Source organism: Falco biarmicus, chromosome Z (genome assembly GCF_023638135.1).
Source record: "Falco biarmicus isolate bFalBia1 chromosome Z, bFalBia1.pri, whole genome shotgun sequence".
NCBI classification, from domain to species: Eukaryota; Metazoa; Chordata; class Aves; order Falconiformes; family Falconidae; genus Falco; species Falco biarmicus.
The window spans coordinates 50,069,782-50,090,427 of NC_079311.1; the positions used below are offsets into that span (position 1 = coordinate 50,069,782).

General features: G+C 36.8%; 1 protein-coding gene across 4 annotated transcripts in view; it reads right to left on the reverse strand.

Moving 5' to 3' along the window:
- CNTLN (centlein) overlaps window positions 1–20,646 on the reverse strand; it is a 198,085-nt gene that overhangs the window by 66,680 nt on the left and 110,759 nt on the right. For all 4 annotated transcript variants that reach the window (XM_056324792.1, XM_056324794.1, XM_056324791.1 and 1 more), the window contains 2 exons: window positions 5,889–5,938; window positions 810–901 (listed from right to left, as the gene is read on the reverse strand). In XM_056324792.1, the coding sequence (XP_056180767.1) occupies window positions 810–901; window positions 5,889–5,938 (142 nt within the window). The remainder of the gene's footprint in view (window positions 1–809; window positions 902–5,888; window positions 5,939–20,646) is intronic.

The window sequence follows — 20,646 nt, forward strand, 5'->3', positions numbered from 1 at the left end:
TTTATAAGTAATTAAACAAATATTGTTTTGCAAAATGACAAACAAAAGGCATGATACTGTCTGAAGGATGTCTTTTCTTTGCAGCAAACAAAACATATGGTAAAATACAAGTGAGCCCTCTTAAGTGAACACCTGTTAACATACTGAACTACTTGTGTATATTACAAATATCAATACAAATAACAACTAGTTAAGAACATCTTGTTATGGTATGAAGTAAAACATGTAGAATGTTGAGCAGTAATAATTAAATACTCATCATGTTTGCTAAGTCAAAGAACACTAAATGGATACGGTACTATCTGTGAAGAGTGATAAACCCACGTATATAGAAAACATTTGCACATGCAACATTGTGCCAAAATTTAAATACAGCAAAAGGTGGATTTATCACTATTATGTATCAATTTTATTCCATAGCAAGAGCTCTGTGGAGATTAACCCTGATATCATCTAAAGTTAAATACTAAGGAAAAGAAATGAAGGTTTCTGAACTTAGCAGTGGTAAAATGCTAAGTGTTTGTTACTTCCAATTTAGATAATTTGTTAATTTTTAATATTATATCTCTAAACATTCTTTTCATCTTTTCTGACATTAACGGTGTTTATCTCACAGGATGCATTCACAGCTACTTCACTAGAATTAATTTCTGACACAATTTTGGAAATCTGTATTTTTGAAATAGGAAAAAAAAATCATGGCCTAAATTAATAAGTACTGGCTTTTATATATATATATATATATATATATATACATGTATGGTTCTTACATTAAAATGTAGATCTATATGCTGGAGTTGGTATCTTACCTTCTGTAATGTCTGATGTGAAACTTCTTTCATATTCCCCTTTGGAGCACTGTTCTTGACCCCATCATCTTCACTAACTTTAAAAAGTGGCTCTGTCAGAAAATAAATAATACATCTGTATCAGAGAATAAATAAACTACATCGTGACACCTAGTATTTCAATAAAACAATACCTAGACATCTTAAGGAAATGCATTCTTTACTTCTGCAATTATTCATAATGTAGTCTATTTTCTCAGTAAGCCTTGTGGTCAGTTTCTAAAGAGTGACCTCTTTTCAAAGTGTTCTGTCACATAATTATGAATCTTTGTAGCATCACAGTATGTTTTTCTCAGAGTACAAGCTTTTCAAAGGTACAATAGATCTGCAGGTTAAAGACGCTGTACTTTCATTCCAATTTTTATTCTTTTATATACTATTCCCTCTGTGCCTTAAAAGCAGAATTCACTAGCTTTTTATCTACACAGTCGCTACCAGTTTTGTTCTCTAGGTCTTGTCCCCTGCTAGGAGGATCAGAGTGACTGGTGAACAAAGCAAACAGTAACAGAACCAGGATGGATGAAAACTTTAAACTCCTATTTTTGTTAAGTGAAAGATCATGTACTTCACCAGATAAATCACACAAATCACTCCACTGTAATACTGTGAATTCATAACAATTAGAAATTGATAGAACTAATGAGAGCAAACATGACTCTAAGCATTACCACTCTGAGACAGCTGTGCACTTTAGGTACTAAAAATCCCACAAAAAATACAAGTTAACAATCAGATCTATTCATAGAGAATAATGTAAAGAAAAAGTTTAGAAGTACTAGTACATACAGTAAATCAGAAGTAATGTGTTCTGTTAAGATTTGAACCAAGAGCTTAGCATTCACAAATTGCCCACTGCTCACAGAAATGAGCAATTACATACTTCAGAAGGACTTTTTCTTAGAATATGGAATACTACGTTCAAGAACAAAAAATCCCAACACTTCAAAAACACCACAATATTCACATTTCTTTTTGTGCACTTCTTCCCCCCAAATTAACTTAAAGAATTAATCTTAAGGGATAAATGTCTGTGCTACATGGTGGTCTCCTTTAGAAGTATCATTTCAAACTACAAGCAGACACTGCAGGTCACTTAAAAATTTTTGATTTATAAACAAAGCAACTGTAGAAGAAAACAGTGTTACTCTCTGTAGATTCACAATCCTCTTGATATAAACAGTGACTAACAAGTTTGTTAGAGTGAATTAGACCTTTCTTTTGTCTTTGGAACATGTCATGGCCAATTAATACTTCTGTATACATGAAATAAATGGAACACTATTCTAAAGATAATAAAAGCTGAAAAAGGTAAAACTATGCATCTGGGGAATATGTACCTTTACCTTGATATTAATATGTTAGTTCCCATGTTATTTCAGACTACAGTCCCCCAGCACAGTGGTACTGCATACATTTACAACATTCTTTAAGTAACACACAAAGATAATATGAACATGCTTTTCATCTTTTTCTAAATATTCACTCATTTGAATGTCTGCTGTAGCTTTTATATCAGCATTTACTTTACTCCACTGAAAAGAAAAATTATTTCCCATAGTTAAAGAAACTGATCAAAGCACACAAGGTGTTATGTTTATTATGTGGATATATTAAAATACAATTGAAAACTCTATAAATAAACATATTATATGCAGAGAATATAGTACAGCCAAACAGATACAAAAGACTATACACATGTTCAGTATTATCACAGAAATCACAAGCAACTTATATTAAAGAAAAGTCAAAGGTCACTGATACATAACCCTTTCTACTGAGCAGAAAAATAAATGGCTTATCCAGCCCTCTTCTTCCCTCCTCCCTTTTAATTGTTATGTAATTGTTCACAGGAATTGGTTAGGGAGACAGTGAAATAGCGTTGCCTGTAACTGTCTGTCTGTCTACGATAGCAGAAAGATTTATCCTATCAGTCTACTCAGCAAGACATACGCTCTACCCACCATACTCCTACGTAAAAAAATACCAAGCTCTCTCTCAAGGAACAAGCCCACAGGTCACAAACCCCACTATCTTCAGTGATCAAATTACCATGGCCTCACACAAGTATACTTACATCCCACTGAGAAAACATAGTTAACTGCCAGCTTTAGAACACAACACTTAATTCCTAATTAATAGTCACCAAATCTGATGATAAGTTAGCTCAACACTGCTGCCAAAACGGTACTTGAACTGTGATACTACACTTCACTATTATTATTTCCAGGAAGCCTTCTTACACAGAGAAAAAACTACCAGTTTCAAAAGAACCAGAGCTGTGTATTAGGCACTCATAGAGTACCTACGAGAACCACAAAAAGAACGACATTTCTGCCTCTGGTATGCACCAGGTGAAGGATTCCCCCAACAGACAGGACACGCTGCGGTACAGAAAGCCACTGTGTGGTACTGACTCCAGTGGTAGCCACGCATGCTCCCAAAGATGTGCCAAGTCTGAAACAGCTGGTGGGAAAAACCACTGTGAAGACCAGAAGAAAAAAATTCCATTCTCACAGATCAGCTGCGGACATGGTAGGTTCAGAAGCCTCACAATGGAAGAAGCCTTTCAACTTCCTCCTCGAAGAAATAGGGGACCAACATTTCACCTTCTTTTAATAAGGCACTTGCTATTTTTCTGGATAGGATTAGATGGACCCACTTACTTGATTTTGGCAGAAATGGCATGACTGCCTGCCAACACATTCCTTACATTCATAACAAATAATGACATGAATAGCATGAATAGTGAATTTGGATGTGATGACTGCTGGAAAATAATTGACAATGGCAAAAGAGACACTTTGGGCAAATGAATCAGAATGGAAAGGGATTCAGGAATGGCAGGAGCAGAGTTTCCTTTTCCCCTGACCTCCTTCATCTTTGACCAGCAGGGTTTGAAAAATGATATGGAGGAGCAACAAAGCTATCCAGTACTTCCTCCTGACATACACAATTGATATCTAATCACGCAAAAGTATAAGGCTCATCTTTTTTAATACAGGGTAACTCACCCACTTCTTTCAGAATTCATCCTTGATGTGAGAATGCCTGACGGAAACAGGTAACCTGCTAAGGTGAAAGTGAATTCCAACTTCATTCATAAGCTGAGTAAATTCACGTCAGGGTTACTTTTAGAAAAGAAAATATACTTACTAAGACCCTGAACAAAGTCTGTTTAGACCGTATCAAGTTTGGATTCTCAGCAAACTACAGGGAACAGACCTGAGGCTGCACTTTTATTTGGAAGAAGGTATTTAATACGCATTTCAGGGCAGAGGGTATACACACTTTCTTACCACATGAGCAAAGATTGCTCACATGCACTTATTTATCTTTCAAGATGGACACGCAGTTTCAGTCACTACAGTGTGATCTTCTAGAAAAAGTCAACTAATTGATAAAAGTATCCACCACACTGAAGTATCCTAGGATTTGCAAGGGGAACAAGGAAATTACTTTTTATAGACTGGTGAGAAACTATTTTTTTTAATACTTCAAGTGGTAAAAGTTTAGAAATGGATGGAATCAGTTGTGTCTTATGTGCTAACAAAAAGTGTTGCTTAATACATATCTTTGGACTTGATTTTGAATCTTGCCAAAAATTTCCTGTCCTAAATGAAACCTAAAACAACAAATGCTGGAAAAGGTAAATAAAATTTGGTTAACACACTTCACTAGTAGTTTAACCCTTAAGTCCCAATATAACAATTAATCATCAGAACAATAACCAAACTAAAAATGTGTATCCACCCACACAGGAGGATGTATTTCAATCTGAGAAGATATTGAAAAAAGAAGGAATAAAAGGCTTAATTGTTAAAGCATTAAACATGTCAAGAACTGGCTGTGTCAGGGATCTGACTGGTTTTTTTTGGAAACGCATGGTTATTGCCCAGCAGGCCCTCAACTCCTTTTCACTGCTGGTTGTCTTTCCACTGCTCTTGGTGCAAAGACTGACTAAATTTGCAAAAAAAAAAAAAGAGAAGTGATTTTTAAAGTCAATATTTGAAACATTCACTACTTCCCTTCAGCTCTATCTGGGGCTATGAAAGTAACAGATAAGAAGAAACACAAAAGAAAGCAGTAACTTCAATCTTCAGCAGCAGATACTTCCACTTAGTTTTACAGGTACTATAAAACAAATTTAAAATCAAGAGGGGGAAAAAAATCTTAATTTTTTCATTCAAGTGGCCAAGATTACCATAAAAAAACAAAACAAACAAAACAAAAAAACCCCAACACCAAACCCAAAGAAAATTGGGATAAAGAATGGTAAGGTTTTATTGCTGAGAACATGCAGAGTACTTCTCCAAGTCTCCTACTCTGCTCCTTTGCAGAATTCACCCCAAATGTGAAAGCCAGCTGGACTGTAACTATGTTTTCTTGAATACTCCTCCCAGACCCAGGAACAGCAAACAATACAAAGAATCAGAGCAATGATGGAGAGGCAATGGTAATATACTACCTATCTGACTGACAAAGATCCATCTTCACAGAACCATCAACTATTGTAAATTTTGTAAAGATATAAAATAAGGTATCCATGATAATTCTTATAAGAATTCCACCATTTTGATTTACTTTTGAATTCACATACTTTTTGAGACTAATATTAAAAAAAGTCTGAAGGATCATGAAATTTCTGTATCACTGTATTGCAATACTGCAAAAAACATCTCAGATTCTGGAGGAAAGCTTCATAAACATATAAACATGTTTTAGATTTCATGCATATTTTATGCATATAGATAGATATTTAAAACAATTTTATATGTAGTACATACATATCAGTTGCAAACATGTGTATCTATAAAAATTGAAATTGATTTAATAGGCATGTAGATAACTTAAGGGTAAACATACTTTGAAATAAGAATACATATGGCCTTATGCTTACAAAACACACATTCAAGAAAAAGAAATTACCCTTAAGAGAGAAAAAAACCTTAAAATTAGTATTTCTAATGGACTACATACAACCATACAAAATACTATACATTTTTTGTTGCCAACAATTAAACTGGTGTACCGTGAACTTACCCACAGATCGGTGTACTTTCATCTGATCCAATTCTTCTTCAAGATTCAGTCTACAAAAGAAGAAATAAAAATGTAACAACCACAGAACAATCACATACATGCCACTAAAAATGTTTAAAAAAGGAAACCAAACCCATATCGGTATATTACTGGGGAAAACGTTGTTAACACCAAGGAATTAGTTTTAATTTGATGACACTTAGCATATTTCAAACATAAGGAGTCATTTGTACAACAGGTGACTAAAACTTCTATATCTGAACTTACAAAATTCAGATATAATGTTGGTTTTAACATACACTAAGAAGTTTCAGACAGTCATTTTATGTAAGGAAATGCCTGAGATGAAAAGGAGACCAGTAAAGGTGGAATCCTGTTAAGAGGGGAATAAGTATTCAGTCTTAGGGGAAAGCACCAGCCAACCTTGTGCAGATATACCTTACCACTCCTCTTTTTCCAGCGACCATCTGAGAAATACTTGAGAAACTTACTATTATATTTGAGAAAATTATTATTATGCCTCCTATGCTTTTTCAGACCTGATCTACTACTGCATTACTACTATAGTTTGTCCTGTCATATCAACCAGGTAAGGTCTGTACAACAAAATCTCTGAATTACTGGTTTTCATTCCATTAAAATCACATACAAATGCAGTTGTCCAGATTCCAATGCTAAAGTTTCAAAGTCACATTGTGAAATACTAGAATGAATGACATTAATTTAAACAGTTCATTTATACTTGTGTTTTCTGACACGATCTTTAACAATACAGTTGTGCACTAACTTAGCAATAAAGTCCCCACATTTTAACCTAGGATCCTACAGTAAACAGAACACTGGGCAGTCCTTTAATATGCAAACTTTGCTTAAAATATAAACTGATGTCCTGTAGAAATGCATATTATTCTAGCTCCATTCTGAACACCGGATTGCCAATCTTCTCACAGCCATTTCTGCTGTACTCTGAACTGCTGCATGGGAAATTTATGATTTACGAAATCCCTCTGGGATAAGGCACAAAGAAATGGCTGCCAAAATATCTGCTAATGTAAGGAAAGGATTTAAAAAAAAGGTCTTTCAGTATACAACTTATTTAAAGCACATTATATGTTAAATGCATCCCTGACTCAGCTGTAACACACAAAGTAAAGAAAATGAGAAACACGAAAAGTTGAAGTGACTTGATTTGCATGACACATAAAGACTTCAGCTACTTCCAGGATCACTCAGCTGCCCTCACAGGTCGACTTTCTTTGCTCTTCTTTCATTCTCCATGCCCCAGTCATCATCAATTTCTATAATGCAGACTTGGTGGCCTTTACCTCCACTGTTCTAACTCTTCACAGCATGTTCACTTTTTGGACTGAATAGCAAAACATGTCCTTGAAAAAACATTCTCTGTTTACATAATTAAAAGACTATATTCAACATTACATGCTTCCTGCTTGAACCTCCACCTTCTGGACATGTTATTTTTCAACTTCAAAAAAATTTTTTGAATGAACACATGCTTACATGCATCTATACATACTGCCTGCCACACACTAAGTGAAAGCTTACAATGATAATTGTACAAGATTTTAAAAAAGATTTAACTTTTGCATAATTTTTTTTTAGGGTGATGAAAGACATGCAGAAGTAAATACATGATATGAAGTAAGTAAAGGGGTAGGTTTATAGTCTGAATATCTGAAGCACTTCCAAATAAATTAATTTGTGAAATAGTCTCCAACTGAAGTTATGATATATCTAAGCTGGAAATATGTCAGACAAGCTTAGACAAGAAATTACGATTTGTAATACAAGATCCAACCCATACAAGTCAGTGACTGGCTTGCATGAATGATAGAAATGCCCAACTGGGTTAGACCAGCACTGGGTCCATCCATCACCAATGCTCTGCCTCCAGCAGAGGCAAAAGCAGATGCAACTCAGGAGAGAGCACAAGCCTAACAGTTTATGCAGTCTGATTCCCAACTTTCCATCCTGAAAGTGGCACATAAGCACTACCCTTTGTTTCCCTTGCTTTAACTTGCCCCCTGCTAAAAGGACCTTTCCTCCAATCCCACAAGAATGGAACTTCTTTATAACCTTTCATGCAGAGCCTTGTCAAAGGCACTTGGGAAATACAGATAACTGTTACCGCATAGTTATTGTTACCCTTCTGCAATTGCAGCAGGTTAATGAAGCAGGATTTCCCCTTACAGGAGCCACACCGACGCTTCCCCAACAAAACTGTGTTTATCTGTGCTCAGTGATCAGTCTCCCATTTTTGGTGTCTCGCCCCTTCTCCTAAAGACAGCCTGCCACCTTCCCAGGTATGGCCGCAGTCAGGCTCACGCATCTGCCGCTCCCTCTGGAGCCAACCCCACTGACGGTCGCTGCAGCACACGGCAGCCCACTGGCACAGTGGCTGCTCCCAATGCAGCTGCAGTTCAGTAATTGCACAATCCAGTTTCTTCACGCTCCTCGGGGTGTGAAGATCCTAACGCCAAGATATTAACAAATAACATACCTGCCTGACCTCCTAATTGCTGTATAGTTACTTCAAACAGATCAAACACCTTAGATCTATCTCCTACAAAGAATACATGAGTCGTTGGCACCTTCTTAGCATCTTCAGCATCTTAACGCCAGGGAAGACTGAGGCAAAGATTCACTGAGCTGTTCTTTCATGGCGTTGTAAACCCACAAATTTCCTAACTGGCTGCTTATTTACGAAAAATGTTACTATCTAGCTTAAGAATCTTTGAAAACCGCCCTTCCAAGAGCTTTTTTTGCCCCCTCAGCTTTCCACTTGCATTTGTCCTGCCACTGTTCATGCGCGTACCTGTCCGCACCAATGCAAGCTTATGTTTTAAACACTGACCTTTCCTCTGTGAAGGTCACATAAACTTCCCCAGTGAGTCTCTACAGAAAGTTTTTTAACACTGTTTTGGGGTGGTGGCTGGTTTGTTGGGGTTTTTTTAATGTCACTTTTTAAATTGTAGCACATATTTCAGGTGGGTTTCAGCTGCAGTACCTTTCTTAACAGCCTCCAGCTGTTCATAGCCTTTCTGTACTGCTTGTTCTAGTGTTTGGAGGGTTGCAGATTTTTGACTCTAGTTGCTTCATTTTTATGTGGCTCCCTTTCTGCAAAGTTAATATTCCCAGTCCAATTGATTTAGTCCACTCTCTTCTGCTACTATTCAAATCTAATTTAGAAAAAAGAAGAAAAAAACCAGGCTGTCACATGAACCCATCATAAAGGATGAGATGTGGGGAAAGGCCTCACCTCTTTTTCTTGGAAAGTCACAGAGCAAATAATCCTGGAAGTCATGTCCAGCCACTTAATTCAGAAGAAGGTGATTCCTTCCTGGAATCAGCAAGCACGGATTTCCCAAGGGAAAAATCGTGCTTTACCAACCTGACTGCCTCTGTAAGGAGATGACTGGCTGTAAGAATAAAGGTAGAGCAGGCAATGGTGTATACCTTGAATTTGGCAAGGAATTTGAGATGGTCTCCCACCTCCTTATCGCCAAGTAGTTGAGATCTGAATTGAAAACTAGGTAAGGTGGCTGGGAAATTGGCTGGACTGTTAGGCTCAAAGAGTGATGATTTGTAGTGCAGAGTCCAACTGGCAGCTAGTAATTAAAAGCATCCCTCAGGGATCCATACCAGAACCAATACTGTTCAATATCTTTATTAACAACCTCAAAGATGGGTTAGAGTTGCTCTCAGCAGGTTCACAGATGATATAAAACTAAAGGGAGTAACTGATACACTCACTAGAGGGCTGGACCACTGCTCACAGAGACCTCATAGGTGGAAAAAATAGGCTGATGGGAACTTCATGAAGTTCACCAAAGGCAAAGTCCTGCCAGAACAACTCTTGACAACAGGTCATTCTAGGACATGAACTGGCTGGAAAGCAGCTTTTCAGAAAAAAGTAGGTTACTTCTGGGCAACAAGTTGAACATTTGGTAGTGACATGCCTTTGTGGCAAAGGCTAAGAACATACTAGCTGTATGGGCAAGAGTATAGTCAAATTGGGTTTACAAAATTGATTCTCTTTGGCACTTCTGAGACTGCATGTATGGCTGTGTCTTGTTTTGGGCTTCTCCAACAAAGACACTGACCTGTTAGATTAAGTCTAGCAAAGGGGGACCAAACGGTCAGGGACTGAGCACATGATTTACAATAACAAGGTGAAAGATCTGAGTATTCAGTCCTAGGAGAAGCAACGATTTTATTGCTGTCTACCTAATGCAAGGGTACCAAAAAGATGGAGTTTGACTCTTCCCAGGGAGCACAGTGGATGATACGAAATCCAAGGGGCACAAATTAGAATACATCAAATTCCAACTAGATATAAAAAAGGAATTGCTCATTAGGCTGGCCAGACCCTGGACCAGTCACCCAGAAAGGTTCTGATATCTCCATCCTTGGGCTTCATCTCCTCCATCTTCTGTCAAAACTTGATAAGATCCTTCCCAAAATGCCACTTTGAGCAGCAGGTTGGACAAGACAGTTTCCAGAGGCTCCTTCCAAGCTGCATGATTCTGTACTTCTCCTTGTATTGAGGTAACTATTACAGAGAGGCTTTCTCTCTAATGCTTTTTAAGTTCTGTGTACCATTCAACATCCAGACAGTATTCTTCCTTTTGGTTTCTAAGATTATTTGTTCTAAAAAAGTTACTTATTCCACAAAATTTTTGTACCTCTACATCTTGCCTTGCAAGATAATGATGCAGGCTCCATGTGGATAGTTGAAACCTTCCATGATTACAGCCTGTCCTTCACAACTCGTTGAATCTCCCTTTTTATTTCTGCATCGTCAGCATCCTGATGAAGAGATCAGCAGTACAATCTCACTGCTACTTATTTATTATTAAAATACAGGACTTCTATGCAAAAGCATTACACAGTGTTCCCTTTTTCTGTAATACCTGTCTGTTAATTACACTTCAATAATCCTTTTCATACAGTGACACTCTCTCACCAGGTAATCCTACTCTGTCATTCCTGCAAACCTAGTTCCCAGGCAACACTGTACCACACAGATTACTCTTCCTCCAGGTCACTGAAAAGCCTAGTGTGTCAGGATTGTCATCTGATGCCAAGCAGTCTCGCTCCACATCTTGTTTCCTGGGCTTCTGGCACAGAAGTACTTGTAAATTATTTCTTCATACTGTTGATTAATACGTCAGTCAACTATTGTTGACAATTTTTTTAAAAATAAACCAGCTTTCCTTATCTTATCTAAAACACCCACTTCCTCCTATCCTTAGAAAGAGTCTCTTTACTGCAGGAGCGTTCTTGGTGCAAGAGGACACTGTCACCTCAGCTAGACACCAGGTCTCATTTTTTCACCTAAGAGACTAGATTCCTCCTAGCAAACAGAATGTTGTCCTTTCCCAAGATTTATGCTTTTTGCAGCAGTACATTAAAACATGTCTTGTATGTAGATGTCATGTATGTAGACATGTCACATTAAAGCAAACTGAATAAATTGCATTTCACTGGGGAGACTGCTACCTGCATCCTGATCTTACTTTTTGTTCAGTCGGGGGAAGCTTACATAGGTATATAGCCTCCCTTTTTTGAACCAATTCCTGTCATCCTATCCTACCCTAATTAGTTGTTTGTTCGTTTCTTGGTTTCTTTTTTTTTTCTGATCTCTGAAGCCTGGCAATCTTCAGTTCACAAACTTGTTAAGTTTTGCATGCACAGACTGGGCCACTCAAGGTCAACACAGCACTGAGCAAATTTCTAAGCGTTTAACTCATTTGGGAACAGATTCTGTATTGATTTCTATTCAATCCTTTCTTTTGGAAAAACAAATTTAATGCAACAAAATCTTCAAATTAATTTCCTACAGAATTTTTATAGTAAATATAGAGCTATGGAGAAAACCAAAAATATGTAGTTTGTATCATTATACAAAATCACGAGATGCTAAAGGAATGTACAAGTAACTGGCTTTTTATCAGGACTGTGTGCAGTCAAGTGGGTTTTTTACTACTATTCATAAGTCTTTTTACATTTCAAGGCAAAAGACAGAGCAAAAATTGCAATGTGAAGAACAACATAGAGAAGCAAGTAGCTCTTCCTTCTTTTCTGTTTGTTCCCAAACTCCGTAGTAAAACATGCTCTGATACATTTGAATATATTTAATGTGCTATTCTAGCTACAACTTGTAAAAACAAGACAAGTCACCTGTATACGCATTATAACAAAAAATACCAAGCACCTGGGTTAAGAAAGTAAATACTTCTTCAGATAGGAAGGGGACCACAGTTAGGACTTGCCTTTAGAGCCCCACTTGCAAGAAAACCAGACATTGAGTAGGAGTTATCATTACTTTTCTCAAAGCAATGTTCAGTTCTCTAAAATTCACCACAAAAGTACTGTAGCCTGCGCATTTTGTTACAAGAGTGCAGCTCAACAAAAAAGAGGAAAGGGTGTAATGTTGTCTTCTTTAAGAACCTACAAAAATCTGGAAACAGCCAGCTGTCTGTTTTGAAGCTGTAATGCAAAACATGGAGAATGCTTTCAGTTTATCCTTTCACAAGTCTCCTATGACAATATGTCAGCTGAAAAGCAAGGTTCTCTCCAGTTCTCTCTTTCATGCTACGTGTTGGTTTTGCTTGAGCAAGCAAATAAAATCTATAGCACATAAATTTTATAAATCTGTATTTTTCAAGGAAGACAAATGATCTGCCTTTTTCAAATTGAAATGTTTAAATTCTATGGTTGTATTTAAGTTTTTGTGTTATTTCAGTCAGCATCTCGTAAGCACGATCTCACTATGATGTCTAGTGCACAATTAAAAAATCTCTACCTTCTAAGCATTTTACAAGAAGCAGATTTTAAGTTCCACTTGTACAGGGAAGAGCTAGAAACTGAAGTTCATTTACAGATGATACCTCTGTACAAAAGGAGGACTATGATGTACGTAGGCATGGAAGTGCTGCTAAGCACATCAACAAAACAAAACAAACAAGAAAGGAATGAACAAGGAGAACTATGCAGTCCTGCGGTTAAGGCTGATGAACCAGAAGAAAAAAAAAGGAAAAAAAAAAAAAAGATGAGGTCTATGGAAAAACTTAACATAGACAACAGATGTGATTAGGGTTCTAAATTGTATACATATAGCAATGCAGAACTCAAAAAAAAGTCTATGCTAATCATAATAGGAAAACAAAAAACTTTCCTTTGGAAAAAAGGGTTTGCTCTATAGACTCAGTGAAGACAGACCTTTGAACCATAACTTAAGAATGAATGATGAGATTTGAATACAACGGGAAAATGCAGGTCAAGAGGAATGATGAACAAACCTGAGTGTGAGTATAAATTGATCACTTCCAGCTTGTAATAAATTCACATCTTGACAGCTTTTCTCTTGACAAAGTCAAAGGCTACTACTGCATTTTACAGTCTCTGTCACATTTATGCTGTGTATTCATTCTACTGTTTAATTCAACTTATAAAAAGGGAAGTTCGTAGGATGTAATTTAACAATAGAAAGATACCAGACATGACCTTTGGGCAAATGTTTATCAAATACTGTGAAGTATTCTGCCAACTTAAACAATTTTTTATATTGATACATGGACTGATACATGCAAGTGAAAACCTGCAGGGTGACAAACTCCAGAATTCTGTAAGTAAGCTCTTAACCATTAATAAATTGACAAAAAACCCCCTCTAGAAACAGAAATACAACCTAAGTAAATTTCAATGTTTTTCAAAAACTGTTCAGAATTGTCTCTGAAAACTTGCATAAAACATCTTCTAGCTGTACACATGAATCGCATTAAGCAAAGGAGATTCATTACTAGGAACACCTCTCAGCGATTCAGATGAAAAGTAAGTAACGACTCAGTTAAACTTTAAGTTCCATTAAACTCCTATCTGCAGTGGTAATGCTAACACGGTGAGCCACTTCTAAAAGCTTGCAATGTTGAAACTGCAGTTACCATTTGGCCTCTATCTAGATGCATTCTTTACAGAGGTTCATTGCAATCACTTTGGTCTGGGTTTTTTAAGCTGAAAAGCTATAAAACGTTTTCAAAACATGACAAACAACTCTTTTCTGACAGCAATGGGACAGTTCTTTTCAGTCTTGGTTAGTTTATAGTCAAGGTTTCTAGAGTCCTAAAGAAGACTGTATAGCTGAAAAACACACCCTGAATATTTACAGTAATACCCTACCAAATTTGCCAATAACAAAGGTTACATAAATGAGTGACTTACATGACTGCTACTTCTAATTTTAAGAACAAATACACTAATCCTGTATCTTTAGATAAACTGTAAATCTTATTTAGAGTCATAGAATCATTTAGGTTGGAAAAGACCTTTAAGATCATCAAGTCATTTAAAATATGTACTCAGCTCCCACACTTTTCTGCTCAGGACCACTTTCTAAAGAGGGGTGAAAAAAAGGCTGGTTTGCAATGTGCTTGAAAGAGTAATAAAACCAGTGGACTGGGAAGAATCCAGAATTTATGACTCCTTCCAGAAACAACACCTTGCTCTTGTTTATACTGAAATGTTTGTATTTTACAGCAGCTTTGCTAAGTTCAAATGATAGCCCATCAGATGGGAGAAAAGTGACTTAAAGTCATACAAAGCCTAGAGACTGGTATGCTGCTTTTCACCTTTACACAGACCTAAAACTGCCTCATGGCCTTGAGCCTTCTGCCTGGAAAGGTTATGCTGTTTGTAAGTATATCTCATAGAATGTGACTCTATTCCTTCAGTAAATCTTTCTCAGTGATAAGCATTTTTTAATCTGGTTTCAAAACAAGTTGAAAACCCACAGAGATCTTCTGACAATATAATCTAATGCAAAATACTTGAAAGTTTACTTTATTGACAAGAAGTAGTTCAGGAGAGCAGCAGTCCCTGCTGCTTTAGATTACATGGCCAGAGAACAACCTCCACCTCATTCCTAGCCAAGGAGAATTTACCAAGTCCTTGAATTAACAGGAATCAGCACCCTAAATTAGTAGAAACCTACTGGCACTTCCTAGAATACTGTCACTATCTTCTAATATGGCAGATCAGAAGTAGAATCGTGTCTTTGTTTTCATACCACGAGAACAACCTCAAAGTGGTTTGTTTGCTATCAATAACTTCATGAAAGTAATTCTTCTTGCTTATAACATACGCATACAAAAGGCACCAAGAGGATCAGGAAAGCACACAGCGTCCTGTTTTATGTACAAACGCTTCACTTCTGTCCTCCAACTATGATTGCCACAGTTTCACTTGGCAATATTAAAACATGGATAGTAAGAAATCAAGAAAGATCAAATCTATCCAGCTAATACTTTATGCTGGTATTGCATACATTTTTAAAGGTACCCATTTTGACCCACAATTATAGTATCTGCTATTTCAAGTATCATAAAATATTCTGAACTCTATTTTATTGCAATGTAATATTTTTGATTACTCCTCCATTATTTAGCTATTTTTATAATACTTACCCATTTGGAATACACAAAGAGTTAGCATATTAAAAGCTGTGCTATAAAATCAGCTTTGCCAAAGGAATTACTTCTAATTTCTTTTAGATTATACCTAGGCATCAGCAAGAAATTCTCTGTAACAGTTGCTTACTTATCAAGTTACTGGAATAGGCGAAATGCTTGTACCATCTGCATATAAGCAGGGCTTCTGCAAAATATACCTTCTTGCTAGAACAAAATTTCCTAGTACTCATCATTTTTAACTGTCAGCAGTTCTAAAGATACCATCAGGAGCCCTCACACAGCTCCAAGTCCAAGGTACATATACACATGCGCACTTGGGTCTCAATGCATTAAAGAAAAGATAATTTAGAAAGATAGTCTGAGCTATAGCATAAACTTTCTTTCTGTACTTATCAGTTTAAAGAGCGCCTTCCCTCAAAAGCTGCTGACCCTAGGTTAACCCATTGCCAGAGGATTCTAGTTAGTCCTCTAGCAAACCACTGCCTCCTGAGTAATAGACATCCATCCCATAAGTCAGCCACTGCTCATCAGCAGCTTTCAGCATTCACAGGTAGGGCCAGCAGGAGACTCCTGCACTCCTCTGCATACAGATAAAAGGAATTAAGAGAGCAGGCTCATGGCAGACTAAAATAAACATCCAAACAAACAGTAAGTCTTCTCTTCCATTTGTCCCAGGGAATTTTATCTGGAAAATAAAACCAAGCAGAGAATCTCATTTCTAATAGAGCTGAATACATAAGAAGGAGTAACCCACTGAGGAAAACGACTCCTTCCCAAGGATTACATGTTGTAAGACTGCAGCAGGATGACTCTTCAGAGCAATAAGCAGAACCAACCACAATCTCCTAATGCATACTGTTGTTGCTTGTGTGGACAGGTATCAGGGGGGTAGTCCAGGAGCTGCTGCAGTCAGGGAAGCCTTACTCCGAGTCCAAGAGGTTAACTGTTGCCTTTTCAAATGTTTTCCTCCAGAGTCATGGAAGATTGTTAAAGACTGGAAAGCCAAATTAAGAAGAAAATCAGGCAGAAAAAGACTGCTAAGCAAGCTTTGCATGCACTTTATCGGGGCCCTTAAAAAGGGGCAGTAGCGTTGCTTATTATATTAACCAAAATAAGTCTTAAAGACACCAGGTGAAAGTAGTGCCAGGTAATTTTTTCTTACCCAAAGCCTAAGCCAAATAGCCTAATAATCCTTGCAAAGAAAATGGGACAGCAGAAGCAGCTCTGTTTTCTTCCCCTCAGAAAAGGAGCCTGAGAAGAAAGAAAGCAGAAAGGTCTTCTAGGTAAGCAAAACTGAACTTTACTTTCTGTTCTTGAGTCTTCAAAAGGGTAAAAATTCTACTCTGTAAAACAAAAGTAGAATGCACATGCACATTACACATACTTTTGTAAAAAGCCCATACAGAAAATACAGGAAAAGGCTGTCACAAATTCGGATAAGGAGTCTGATACATCATAATGCAAACAGTGATTTTAATTTTCTACTACTCAGAAATTGTTTAGAGTCCTGAAAGCCAAGCTAGGCAGAAACTTTATCCAACTTCTACAGGTGAAATACTACTCTGACAGAAAATCTTCACTTTGTTCCTACAGCATTATGATTCAAGAATATTTGCCTGCAGTGAGGGCAAAATATGCTCTTTTCATGGGTCTGTATATTTATGTGTCAACTGACAGCCTTGGGAGGTGAGAGTAATCCTGGGAGCAGGTGTTTGATCTAGACTGTGCGAGAGAGCAAAAACCATTACATATGTCTGGGGATAATGCTGCCAAAAGAAGAGTAAAGCAAAAAGTACTAGCATTACTTACATTTTGCAAACATTCAAAATATTCAGAATCATTTACAGAAATTCCTACACAGGAAGAAAATTGTAAACTTACAGTTTACACCAAGAAACTTGTAGTCTTAATTAACCAAGGAAATGGAATATTTGACTGTACAGAGTCATTGAACTATCTATTTTACTTTGTCCATTCACTTCCCAAAGTCTTTATCATTCTTGTTTCCCAATTCAGTCACTTATAGGATGGATTAAAATCACAGGAAGTTATATCTGTTGGTGTTGTCTTTCGGATTTACAACCCACATTCAGGAGCAAGAAAGGATAAAAGCAACTCACACACACACCAGTCCAAGGTCTGTTCACATAACAAAAAAGTGAACACAATGTCATAGTTGTCAAGAATGAGTTTTGAGGTATATTTCAAATCAATAGTCACTCAAAAACCAAAGATGTACTAGTGACTAGCGACTAAAGTAGTTAACATGCAGTACAAGCTTTTTTTCAAAAGGATGGTTAGAAGCCCATGCCTAAAATTATATCTTCTGTTTAGTAATCTTTTATCTGTTTTACTGTAGCTCAAAACTCAGCTGATAGACTAAAAGATATTTTTAAAAAATCAAATGTCACATCGTGTGAATTATGCTCATTATTTTAATTTTTCATTCCTTTTTAATAAGACCATCAGAATTTTTAATAAGACCTCATAAACAGTGTTTACCTGTAGTTTGTTCAGAAACATTTCAACCTGAAGGGCCGTGACTGGTATACCAGTGTGATCAATGTAACTCAGACAAAGAAGCACATAGGGTGAGGACTCCATTGCACAATATCAATAGTTCTGTCACATCAGTGCTTTTAACTCTCATATAAAACTCAGAACATCAACATAACAAAGTCTCTATTATCTGTACCCTGGTTTTTGTATGGAGCTCGTTTCAAATAAAGCAAAGTAAGGATACAAATCAATTTCATAAATTACTTCTTACACTGAAATATTTGAGTTTTAGGAAAATTTTGAAGATTCCATGTCTATCCTCACATGACTGTTTGAAAACAGCAAATACAACAATACCTCTTAGAACATGCATTCAGAATTCTTCACAAATTAGAAAAGGATCCCAAAACATTCAGATAAGTTAAACTTTTGTAAGTATACGTATATTACTCCTCATGCAGCAAGAGCGTCAAGTAGTTTATCACACAGATCATGTTTAGCTCCACATCCGACTTTCTGGAATACCAGAACTGTACACTTTAGGAAGAGTTCAAGAGATTGGGTAACAATACATAAACACTGCTTAATAATTTTCATTGTAAAATATTATTTGCAGTCTTTGGAGAAACTTAATTCCTCTAGTTCTTTGCAAAATTCAGTTCTTGAAGTTCTATATGCTATCAGCAAATCTGAGATATACATAAATTTGAAAATTTGTTATTCCCTTCCAAAAAAAATTATCATGCAAGGAAAACTGAAAACTAGCATTGTATGCTAAATTCAGCTGTTGCCAGAAAGCACCAAGCAGCACTGCCCTTACCAGAATTACCAGGAACACCACTGAAGATGTCAAGATGTTGGACTGAAACCTATACTCATTACTTCCTCATTACTCTCTTATTACAGCAGCCTGACAGCTTATGTTACCAGCTTTGGTGTGCTTTGGTGTCATAAGATTACAGGTTCATAGGCTTCTTTTTATTTCAGTAACATTCAGTACAACTTAAAAATACTCACTTAGTACTTCTTTAATTTTATACACACAATATATATCTGCAGGCTGATAAATAAGACATTTCCATCTAAATGCTGAAGGATTTTTGTCTAGGCAATAGAGACAAGAAAAAGACAGCAGTCTCAGAGGCAGCGTGCTTACCGACAGTACAATATCTCAGTTCTATAACAGATAATCTACAGAAATCACTGTGATTCAACAGCAATAGCTCTGTGCAAGCAATACATAGGAAAGCTAACTTTCTCCAACATCTCTCTGCTATTGTTGTCCCTGAAAATGCCCAAATTTTATCATTAACACCACTTTAATTCTGCCTTTCCCACTTATGTATTATGGAAGAATGTTTAACAGCATGACTGAATGTTTTCAGTACGACACATCTCATCATGTATGAGAAGGCACTGAAGTACTGCTACAGGCTGCTGTGGAGATTTGATAATACTACTTGGACTTTGAACAAATACCTGCAGATAAGAAAAGTCTGATTAAATATGGAAAAACAAAGGAAAAGCATCAATAAATTTGAATCCCAAAACCACAGCAAACCCCAAAATTTGTCTGTTAAATAGGATGCAGGAAATTACAAGATCTGGTGGACACAGGTAAAGAAAGTTCTAAAGACAAGTTTAACAATTAAAGACCATTAATGTCATCATCCCTGACAGATCGGTCTCACTGAAAAACAAGAATATATTTGTTTCAGTTAGCTGACACAGTGCCTTGTGAAAATGTAACTGGTTGCTTGCTAGAAAAGAGAAAACAATTCACAAAAGGGACCATGTAAGTTAATTATACAGAAGCCCCTAAACAACTTCACATGGCATTTATAGTTCTGACTTCAGTCCTTTAAAACTCACTTTTAAAAACTGCACCCCGTAGCACAACTAATGCTGCTCTTTTCTTACATTTTAGATCATCTGTAGTGGGTTTAGCCAACAACTGCACTGTTTCTAGTTCTCACACTTGAGCATGGCTGTCATTTCCACTGAGCACGCTCAGTGCAGTCAGTGAGCAGGCACCTTTGTCAGAACCCCCTAACACCAGGTGCAGAGCCTGTGCAATCAGCGTTTTCAGAATGGAAGATGGTATTTTCAGATTGAGCAATCTTTTTACCCATCCAAAACCTGAAGAAATACAGATATATCATTATTTAAACTATATTTGGCCTTGCAATGTAGAATTACTAACTGTAGTAAAAAGTAAACAAGAGCCCTGAGCTATTAAAGTATTTTGCAGTAAGAAGCCCGCTATGTCCCAGCACTCCTACAACTGAAGAAGAGAAATATTACCTTACAGACACAGTACATGTCAAAAGGGCTATACTCTGTAGGTGACACTGATGTAGCATGAATGAACTTTTTTCCAAATTAATTCAGTACACGATGTAGCTATCAAGTGAAAAAAAAAATATACTGTGGTATTCAGATGTTACAAACAACAATGGAGGTTTAAAAACTAAAAGTCTCTGATGATCAGGTATTTCCTGTTTAGTCAAAGAAACTGTCAGATCACTGCACTTTTTCAGCAGGTTTTCTAGAAACAAAACAAAACAATACAAAACCAACAACAACAACAAAAGATGACATATTCAGGAAGCAGAGGAACTAATAAAGCTTAGGTTTTTGTTTCTTAGTGCCGCCAATCCAGAACGCTAAATTTAGCTTTCCTCCATGTAGAAAAGGCAAGAGGCATCACATCCTGTTGCTGGTCCTGAGTCCAGCTACTGGCAACTTGCTAGCGAGATACCACTACACAG